We start from the raw sequence: 11248 nt of genomic DNA, 5'->3' as shown, positions 1-11248 counted from the left end.
TGTTTTTATTGGACCCTGGTTTTAATTTTTGCAAAAGATACAACCAGCTTTATAAAGTTTAACTCGACCTATTTTACCAAAATTATAAACTGACAACGAACCATGCATCTGTTTAAAGTTGCGATTTTGAATCGCAAATTCATTACAGAACTTTTTATTGAAAATTATAAATTTTTTACAGGTATTTATCTTCCCTGTTTTATTAGGAATACGATGTGCTCTCACTGTGTTTTAACTTAAAGTGAAAAGCATAATACAGTAGTTGTTGTTATTGCTATTTTCCTTCCTTGGAAAGTTGCTAGAAAAACATCTCGTTATTTATAATTAAGATGATAAATGATAGTGTATGTTGTGCCTTTTGAATAATAAAATTGCGTCCTTTCTCTCATGTTTTATTATAAGCACATCCTTTTTTTTAAATTTAATCATGAATTTCCTCTTTTCAGCAAACGGTGCAGATAAATAACTGCACATTAAGTGTTTAAAATCATTATTTACATTATAACTATTTTTCACTTCTAATCAGTATCACAGTGAGAGATTCATAATTATTTAAAGAAATGCAGACTTAGCTTTCACTCTCAGGCATCTAAAAGCAATAATTCGGTTTTAGGCAAATTCGTTTCCTTCTCGTGTCTTCCGAAGGAGCAATGGATAAATCATGCAATCAATAAATCTTCGTCAAAAGCCATCCATATTCGATCTCGTATCTATTTCCTCTCTCTCTCCCTCTCTCTCTCTCTCTCTCTCTCTCTCTCCACCACATTCCCGTTCCCTCACTCCATTTTTACCACCTAAAAAAAAAGAAAGGTAAAAAAAGAAATGTACAAAAAAAAAGAAAGCGAAGAAAAACGGATCAACAACAGCAATAACAACGTCAGCATCAACCTTTCTCTTTTCTGTCTGCAAAACTCGTTGACATATCAGCAGCTGGAAATCGAGACCAAATGAAACCTCGACGAGGTACATCACTTGCGAAAGAAAAAAGAGAGAAAAAAGAAAACTCGAAAACCTGTTGTTCGCTACTGACAGTTTTCCTCAAGCCCCATAGTGCCATTCCCACGTCAAAAATGGAGGCGCGGATCACCAGCAATTTCAAAATTCCCTTGTATTGCGGCCGCTCCGACAAAGTGGTTCTCAACAGGTACACACAAGACTCTTCGCGGAATATTGTAAAATGATTTTGGGGGCGCCGTTGCAAAGGTCGGAAGTATTCTGTGTCTCTTTCTTTTTATTTTTTTTATACCTTTCCCCAGGTGGGAACGATGACGAGAAAGGTCTGTGGTATTGGATCTGTGTTGTGGGATTTTCATTTTACTTTTATGGATGGCTGGCGTTTATTAGGTTTTTCTGTTACTCTCTCTCTCTCTCTCTCTCTCTCTCTCTCTCTCTCTCTCTCTAAAAGCACGATTATCACTACATATAAAACGTTCACATGAGCATGTACACATATAAAATACATTTAATTATTCATACACACAAACACACACACATATATAAATATATGTGTATATATATATATATATATATATATATATATATATATATATATTTCCAGATGCTTCATAAAACGAGATCCAAAATAATCATAATGACACAAGAAAAACGAATGAATAATTAAGAAATCCATTATGGTCTATTAAAAAATGTAAGCTAAAAATGGTGAAATAAAAAAGTTGAAAGAATGAACAACAAGAGAAAATTTGTGACTCATCTCATGAAAATGAAACTAAAAAAAAGCACAAATAACTAAGAAATAAAAAAGTATATAAAAATAAAATGAAAAGCGATCGACCAACAACAACAACAAAATGATTCATGAAAATCGAATGGAATCCTCTCAAGGGAAAAGGACCAGAATCACTTTCACTGCCTTCTCTCTCTCTCTCTCTCTCTCTCTCTCTCTCTCTCTCTCTCTCTCTCATGAGCTAAGGCCACTGAGCAATGCTGGAAGCGACCAAGGCAGCAAGTTTATATTAACACAGCCTCACTTTATCTCTTCCATCTCCGTGGCGTAAGAGAGCATCGCCTCGACAGGAATATTGCCCAGATCTGTTATGGGTTCGTCAGGAAAGACTTTTGCGAAACGGAACGGGTTTTCACACTGAAGTATTTTCAGGAGAAATGAATTTATCCAGGATTTGAAGTCTGGTTCTAATACTTAGGTGCGCCAGATATCGCAATGCGTTGCTATATTTATTTATTTATGAATATTGGTATATATAAGAATTAGTTTGGTTCGCTTTTAGCAAATATTTTTCGGTGAAATGTTGACGATAATATGAATTGAATTGAACTGAATGTAGAATTTAGGCCAAAAGCCAAGCACTGGGACCTATGAGGTCATTCAGCGCTGAAACGGAAGTTGACAGTAAGAAGGTTTGAAAGGTAACAGGAGGAAAACCCCGCAGTTGCATTATTAATCAATTGTTAGGAAAGGGTGAAAAGTAAGATGGAAGAGAGAGAATATGAAAGGAGGTACAGTAAAAGGAACGAAAGGGGTTGCGGCTAGGGGCCGAAGGCACGCTGCAAAGAACCTTAAGTAATGCCTGCAGTGCACCGCAGTTGACGATAATATGGTATACCAGAGCATTGAAGTAATACGCTTCTCAGAAGAATTTTCTTCCCTATTTCGACTATTATGGAATGCATGTGATATATATTATACCATAGTATTCCCTACTTACACCCATTATTAACCAAAAATGTGCTCGTACGATTTTAGAGAGAAAAATCATTTTGACGGTTCTAGAGATTTTATTTTTTCCTTATTCAACATTTATTCATCATTACAACATTTTGTTTTCTATTTTTTCTCTTATTTTTAAACGTACGCTATGATTCGATGACCTTGGCGGTTGTGACGCCAGTTCAACACATGGTTAAGTGAAGATGCTTTTGCATATAGGCCTTAACATTCTTAAAAGAATCTTCTAATGATGATACTTATGCGAGTTATTAATGTTCAGCTATATCTATTGTGAAGCTTTCGTTTTTGTTTAGTAACTGAAATTATACAACACCTATGTATAAATTATCTGTCTATCTATTTACCGATCTGATTATCTTTGTAACTGTTTTTATGGCTTGTTGGTTATATCTTGTTCTTAGTAATTCTTATCTATAACTTATTATTTTTGCTTTATCTTTATATATTAAACAATTCCAGAAATTAAAAATAAGGCTATATAGATGCGCAGATTCTTGCGCCGTTTCTCTTCATACGGAGGATACGGATATGGGAAGAAGGAGGAAACAGAGTACGAGGAAGAGGAAGAAAATGAAGAGAAAGGGAAGGCAAAGAAGTTGCAGAGTCATGGGTATAAGGAAGAGGAGGAATTGGAATAAGGATGAAAATAATAGGAGTAACTGGAGGAGGAGTGTGTATAGCATTAGGAAGAGGAGAAAGAAGAGAATGGGTTGCATTGAAGAGAAGAAAAAGAGGAAAAAGAGGTAGAATAGCAAGAAGAATAAGCACAAGGGAAGGACTTCAGAGCTTTTGTGCAAATCCCGAGAGCGCGAAGCGTCGCCATCCTTACCCAAACAGCCAGGGCCAGCAGGATGAAGCTTAAAGCTATTAACTGTTATCAAAATTAATAGTATGAATGCTGTTGATAGTTAAGGCGGTCATTTGGGGCAATATATCTGTCACTGGACCCATTACCGCAGGATGGTGGCACAAAGACCAGGACGCCTAACGGCGATAATTGCAGTTGCCGTAACGTAGTGTCCGACCCTAATGACTTTGCTGCAGCAAACCTCTAACCCTCCCTTGCAATTCTCTAACCCCCTACGCCCTCCCCAACCTTCCCCCTAACCGTCTCAATTTCCCCCTCCCACCCCTTAACCTCCCCTTTCGTACACCCTCCTTTCCTCCACCCGACTTAACCCCTTCCCCTTTCTTGCACTCTCCTTTCAGGCGTCCCCTTTACCTTCCCCCACTTCCCATAACCATCCCACTCCCCACCTTCCCCTTAACAACCTTAACTTTCCCCCACCTTCCCCCTAACCATCCAATCACCCCACCTTCCCCCTAACCATTCCATCACCCCACCTTCCCCCCTAACCATGCCATCACCCCCACCTTCCCCTAACCATTCTATCACCCCACCTTCCCCCTAACCATGGCATCACCCCACCTTCCCCTAACCATCCCATCACCCCACCTTCCCCAACCATCCCATCATCCCCACCTTCCCCTAACCATTCCATCACCCCCACCTTCCCCTAACAATCCCATCACCCCACCTTCCCTACCCATCCAATCACCCCACCTTCCCCTAACCATCCAATTACCCCCACCTTCCGACTAACCATTCCATCACCCCACCTTCCCCTAACCATCCCATCACCCCCACCTTCCCCTCTAACCATTCCATCACCCCACCTTCCCTAACCATCCCATAACCAGCACCTTCCCTTAACCATTCCATCAACCCTACCTTCGCCCTAACGACCTCAACTTCCCCTCCCCACCCGACGTTAACCCCTCCCCTTTCTTACACCCTCCTCTCATGCCTCCCTTACCTTCCCCTACCTTCCCCCTAACCATCTCAACTTCCCCCTTCCTCCCTCCCTCCCCTTCCTTACACCCCCTCCCCAGGACTCCCTTACCTTCCCCCTAACCATCTCAACTTCCTCCTCCTCCCTCCCCTTCCCTACACCACCCTCCCCTTTCAGGCCTCCCTTACCTTCCCCTACCTTCCCCCTAACCACCTCAACTTCCCCCTCCTCCTCCCTTCCTCCCCTTCCCTTACACCACCCTCCCCTTTCAGGCCGTCAGGTGGGTGGGTTGGGGGTATTGATGCACAAATTAAAGCTGTTAAGTTCGTGTTCTTTGTAGACTGCAATTAAGAGTGAATTGCAAGCGTCTTATTTAAAGCTTTTAATTACTACGTAAGCGTGACACGCATGCCAAAAAGGACCCGTCCCATCCAATTAAGACTTTTTCTCGTTACTTTTTATGGCCCGAGAGAGATTCATTTTCATATGAGAACATTGAGAGATGATAACGTTTGGCTATTGGGCTGATGGTGGCGGCTGCGGTGGCCACAGAGATTTATTTTTACGGTGGGAATGCGCAGAGGCCATTTTTATTTCGCCAGACAAATGCGACGCATGATAGAGAGAGAACAGTCTGTCTGTCTGTCTGTCTGTCTGTCTGTCTGTCTGTCTGTCTGTCTGTCTGTCTGTCTGTCTGTCTGTCTCTTTCTATCTCTCTCTCTCTCTCTCTCTCTCTCACCAACGTGGCAAACTTAGAAGAAAAGATTATAATTATCTCTCTCTCTCTCCCCACACACCAACGTGGCAAACTTAGAAGAAAAGATTATCTCTCTCTCTCTCTCTCTCTCTCTCTCTCTCTCTCTCTCTCTCTCTCTCTCTCTCTTCTTTCCTCACATCAGCTTGAAAAAATTGATATAAGAAATTATCTCTCTCTCTCTCTCTCTCTCTCTCTCTCTCTCTCTCTCTCTCTCCGCACTTACAAAACAGAAAAGTAATTCTCTTACTCTCTTTCTCCACACCAACGTGGCAAACTTAGAAGAAAAAATCTCTCTCTCTCTGTCTCTATCTGTCTTCTTACCTCACATCAGCATAACAAAATTGATGTAAGAAATTATCTCTCTCTCTCTCTCTCTCTCTCTCTCTCTCTCTCTCTCTCTCTCTCTCACTTACAGAACAGAAAAGTCATTCTCTCGCTCTCTCCCTCCCCACACCAACGTGGCAAACTTAGAAGAAAAAGCTCTCTCTCTCTCTCTCTCTCTCTCTCTCTCTCTCTCTCTCTCTCTCTCTCTCTCTCTCTCTCTTTCCCGGAACTTAGAACAGAAAAATCATTCTCTCTCCCTCTCTCCTCCCACACACCAACGTGGCAAACTTAGAAGAAAAAATCTCTCTCTCTCTCTCTCTCTCTCTCTCTTCCCACCCTCTCTTCCCCCACCCCTGTGTGTTCCTAAAGTTCCACATAAAACATCTAAAGACCAAATTCAGACAATCAGAACCTAAAAAAAGTCCGGTCTCATTCTTTTATTAATTCCCAGGGTACCGAACGAGTCCTCCAGTCGCTGTAAACGCTGGTCAAACTTCCCATAAAATCAGTCAGCTAGAGCTAACTCACATCCTGCACTCTCTCTCTCTCTCTTTCTCTCTCTCTCTCTCTCTCTCTCTCTCTCTCTCTCTCTCTCTCTCTCTCTGCCTTCTTTCCCCACATCAACATAAAGCTGATATTAAGAATTATTTCTCTTTATTTCTCTCTTACGCACACAGACAGACTACTTGGTAGATAAAAGAGAGAGAGAGAGAGAGAGAGAGAGAGAGAGAGAGAGAGAGAGAGTGAAAGCTCATACAAACACACACATGAACAGAGAAAACTGACTGCTTGTTGACTGGTAAACGAGGAAGAGAGAGAGAGAGAGAGAGAGAGAGAGAGAGAGAGAGAGAGAGAGAGAGAGAGAGTGCTTGGTTGTAAACATGTTTGTTACCGCTTACTTTTAAAAGAGAAAGGAAGAACAATGAAAAATAAGTCCAGACAATAAGAAATGGGAAACCAGACGGCTAGATTAATTGAGAGAGAGAGAGAGAGAGAGAGAGAGAGAGAGAGAGAGAGAGAGAGCAAATGGCTATGACACAAGACGTACGTGAATGCAGAGTAAATGCGAGACTTCTTGAAACAAAGGGAGAGAACGACAACATGTGCAAATTACACACACATATATATATATATATATATATATATATATATATATATATATATATATATATAGAGAGAGAGAGAGAGAGAGAGAGAGAGAGAGAGAGAGAGAGAGAGAGAGAGAGAGAGAGAGTACAATTCTGACATGAACAAACTCCTGTAGGCGGAGTTGAATAACTGATAAAATCTACTGAAACAAAAGAATTTACTATCAGAGCTTGTTACGGCTATAATGGCAAAATATAAAGGAACTTATTAACAAAAGAAAGACGTAATGATGTTATTGTTAATTGACCTGTGACGAACTGGTATCTGCAGATCGCCTTGAACATACGACAAAGAGGGAATACGAACTGACTTCTAGTGGAAAAGGAAAATATCAATAAAATTAAAATGAGCACATAAGTTTGGAGGTCCAATATATATCAAAATCTAGTAAAATAAAGCATTTGTATTTAAAAGGAAAAGTAAAGAGTTCCGATTTTTGATGAAGGTATTTATCATTCACTTACGTTAGTAAATTCAATGTTTTTTTTTTTTTCAAGAAAATAATGAAAAAATAAGAAGTTTGTCTTTATGGTCTCTGCATGCAATTAAGGATTCTTGAAATTTTCTGGTCTCATTTTGGCTGTTCGTTACAGAATGGCATTATGTTAGGCCTACATTACATTACGTTACATTTAACGTCAACCAATAATTCAATTAGTTTCATTTACGTAAATGAGTTCAACCGAAAACAGCAAGTCGTTCTTTCAATAATATGGAAACAGATTTTTGGTTATTCAGATTGCCCACTCAGCAATCGCCACTGGCCTTTTATTCTATAACCCCAGTGGAAAGAGAAACCAAGCTTACTGGTGCGAAACAGTGAGAGAGAGAGAGAGAGAGAGAGAGAGAGAGAGAGAGAGAGAACACCAGTCGAGTAGAAGGCACGTACGAAAAATTGACTACCTGACCTTCTGAAATTGACTCATAAAATTGCATGGATGAAAGTCCAGGGTCTTTTATTGCTAATTAAGCTGGTGGGGAAAAAGCCTTAGCAGTGAAGCCCGCTGATGGTACTTCTTCTTCTTCTTCTTCTTCTTCTTCTTCTTCTTCTTCTTCTTCTTCTTCTTTTTTTCATCCTACTTCTTCTGTTTTTAAAAAGGAACTATCGTAATCTCGAGATAGAGAGAGCGAGAGAGAGAATAAAAAAAACTAATGGAATCACAATGAGTCATTTTGTTGGGGGGCCGTGCAAGGTATCTCCCATGCGAGGTGGAGGGGGGGTTAATGGGGAGGTTATGGGGATGGAGGTAAGTGGGGGAAGATCTATGGGAATAAGGAAGAGATGAGAAAGGGGGATTAAAGGGATGAATGAAGGTGAAATAGGTTACTGATTACCAAACTCATTGTTTATTATTTTCTTCTCATTGTGGGTCACCTGTGATTGCTTTTGATGTATATTTTAATGCTATTTCTATTTCTGTTATATTGAGTCAGTCAATTATCAGTGTATTAAGAGTACAGACAGGCAGATAATAGAAGTGATATTATTTTGATAATGAATGTTTTTCCTGGAGTTAAAAGCTTCTGATATTAATAACTTATTCTATTGTATACAATATGACGTAAATCCAGTCGTTATGTAAGATTGCACGAAAATAATTTGTTAATGTTCATTGGTATTGTAACAGTAGGATACAGGTTTCATAGATTTTTGTATTATAAGAAACCACAATGCAAAAATTTGAATTCCGCTTTATTGATAAGAAAGATATTGGTCCACCTAAGACACAAATATGAATTCTGACAGTTCCCTGTCGTAGTGAAATTTTCACCCTGAATTTAAATCAAAATAAGCTTTTCATTTTAAAGTGTGGAAAGCAATGTTATAAATGTCTTCTAATTGTGGTATTAATCATAAATGACACCGAAAATAATTACCAGACATTCTATTCCCCCCCGCCCTCCGTGTTTTCTATAATATCTCTCTCTCTCTCTCTCTCTCTCTCTCTCTCTCTCCAGAAAATTTCTTGTATATTAATTACCGTATTAAGAGCTTCGAGGGTCTTAATTTTTCTGTGTAACTCTCATAAATTTTATCTTTAATTCACTTTAATAGCCTGTATGAAGCATGTTATTTAATGTGTGGATATTATGAATGTGTGTGAATGGTTCATTAAAATTTTTTTATTTTTTTATTAAAAGTTTTTCGGTGTCACTGACCTTTGATGGCGTGACACCAGATAATCTATATTCAAATCAATCGATCAGTCTTGATTATGACTTTCAAGTGTGTTATGATGTTTGCTGCCAATATTTATGAAATTATCTCGTAGCCAAGGCTGAGTCCAATTGAATTCTTTACGAGGTATGGTATATTTTTCATATATATATATATATATATATATATATATATATATATATATATATATACAGATATATATATGTGTGTGTGTATGTGTATTTATATGTGTGTATATATTTATATATATAAATATATATATATATATATATATATATATATATATATATATATATATATATATATATATATATATATATATATATATATATATATATATATATATATATATATATATATATATATATATATATATATATATGTGTGTGTGTGTGTGTGTGTGTGTGTGTGTATACGTGTAATAAGTTTAAAGTGCTTTACAGATGGTTATCACTCGAGTTCTTAAAATATCATAAAATATTTTCCGTTATAAATATTTTCCATCTAGAAAGCAATATGATGTGACTTTTTATTAAATACTTCCAACTTGTTTTCTTTGCTTTGTAAACGTAACAAGTCACTTTTGCTGGTTTTTCTACATCATCATCCCCACTCTCTCTCCCCCTCTCCCTTCTTACATCCAGTTTCTCCCATTTTCTGGCCATTATCCTTCTCAACTCCTCCTCCTCCTCATAATATTATTATTCCTCTTCCTTCTCCTCCTCGTATTACTGTCACAACCTCTATCTATCCTCGTTTTCACTTCCCTCCTACTGACCCCCGGCCCCCTTACCTTCCCCCCGGTTCTCTGCTTCCTCCTCCTCCTCCTCCTCCTCTTCCTAATGCTATTATTACTCCTCCTTCTCCTATTCTTCCTCCTCCTCCTCCTCATATTATTAATGCCCCTCTTTCTCTTATTCCTCCTCATATCGCTACCACAACCTCTGCGCATTCAACTTTTTCCCCTCTTATTTCTACCTGGTTCTTTGCTTCCTCCATCTCCATCTCCACCTCCACCTCCCCCTCCTCCTCCTCCTCCTCCTCCTCTTCCTCATCCTCCTCCACCTCCTCCTCCTCGTACTAATACTACTCCTTCCCCTATTCCTCCTCATATTACCACCACAACCTCTACGTATATTCCTCATCCCTTCCTCCTACTTTTTCCCCTCTTAACTTCCCCTGGTTCTCTGCCTCCTCCTCCTCCTCCTCATCCTCCTCTTCATCCTCCTCCTCCTTCTCCTCTTCTTCCTCTTCCTCCTCCTCCTCATACTAATACTACTCCTCCTCCTGTTCCTCCTCATATCACCACCACAACCTCTACGTATCTCCCTCATCCCTTCCTCCTACTTTTTCCCCTCTTAACTTCCCCCGGTTCTCTGCTTCCTCCTCCTCCTCCTCCTCCTCCCGAAGAGCAAGAGCAGCAGCAGCAGCAGCAGCAGTGACACAGACCCCATTGGCCGACGCCTCAGAAGATAACAATAGAGTAAAACAGGAATGAGGGCGGGTGTAAAGCGGGATCTGAGCCATTCCTCTTGTTTATCGTCCCTAAAGAGGCGGACTGGGAATGGGATACTACTGGAGGCTCTCCAGGGCTCCGCGAGGTATTATGTTGCCAGGCCGATAGGAAAAGCTCTCTCGGGGTTAAGGCTCCTAAGGCAGAAGGCACTAAGGCGGAAAGGCTGTTTTGGGGTTGAGGAGGACTTGCTGTGTGCGTTTGTGTGTGTATGTTTGTGTGTGTGTGTGTGTGTATCTCTGTAGGTGGTTGTGGGTAGTGGGGGTTGGTAGGTAGGTAGGGGGATTCGGTTGGAGGGACCTGGAATATCCAGCAGGAGGGGTGTGTGTGTGTGTGTGTGTGTGTGTATCTCTGTAGGTGGTTGTGGTTAGTAGGGGTTGGTGGGTAGGGGGATTCGGTTGGAGGGACCAGGAATATCCAGCGGGAGGGGTGTGGGGTATGGGGCGGGTTGGGGTCTTCGACAAGTCCCCTCTGCTTTCCAGAAAGCGCTTGTGGCGAAGCGAATGGGTCGTGGAGGCCATCTTGCGAATGGTTAGATGCTGTCTCAATGGCTGGCTGCTGTTTCAATACTCGACTTCGGACGGGAGTCGACATGAAGTGAATAAAATCTAAGTAAAGTTAATACACACACACTCTGCGAAGTTCTTAACTTAATTTCGACACCTCCGTGTGTGTTGTCTAAGGCCTTAACTACTTCTTATATGCCTCTGGATGTGCTTCTAATGAATTACCAGTTCAAATGTAGCAGAAATGAAGGGGAAAGTAATCCTAAGTGACATTTGCCTTGGCAAACTGGATTTGCTTTTATGCATGTCCCGTTCAA

At 40.2% G+C, this 11248-nt stretch overlaps 1 protein-coding gene across 1 annotated transcript; it reads left to right on the top strand.

Annotated features, from left to right (window-relative positions):
* The first annotated feature begins 9811 nt into the window (after positions 1 to 9811).
* Positions 9812 to 10354, top strand: LOC136849415 (uncharacterized). The gene has a single exon (XM_067122766.1). It carries the CDS (start codon positions 9812 to 9814, stop codon positions 10352 to 10354), a length of 543 nt encoding a protein of 180 aa, XP_066978867.1.
* Positions 10355 to 11248: the final 894 nt, after the last annotated feature.

Source organism: Macrobrachium rosenbergii, chromosome 21 (assembly GCF_040412425.1).
Source record: "Macrobrachium rosenbergii isolate ZJJX-2024 chromosome 21, ASM4041242v1, whole genome shotgun sequence".
Taxonomy (NCBI): Eukaryota; Metazoa; Arthropoda; class Malacostraca; order Decapoda; family Palaemonidae; genus Macrobrachium; species Macrobrachium rosenbergii.
This window is presented reverse-complemented; position numbering and strand designations above follow the sequence as displayed.

Coding starts and splice junctions, on each gene's coding strand:
- LOC136849415 (XM_067122766.1), top strand. CDS start 9,812: ATGCCCCTCTTTCTCTTATTCCTCCTCATATCGCTACCACAACCTCTG.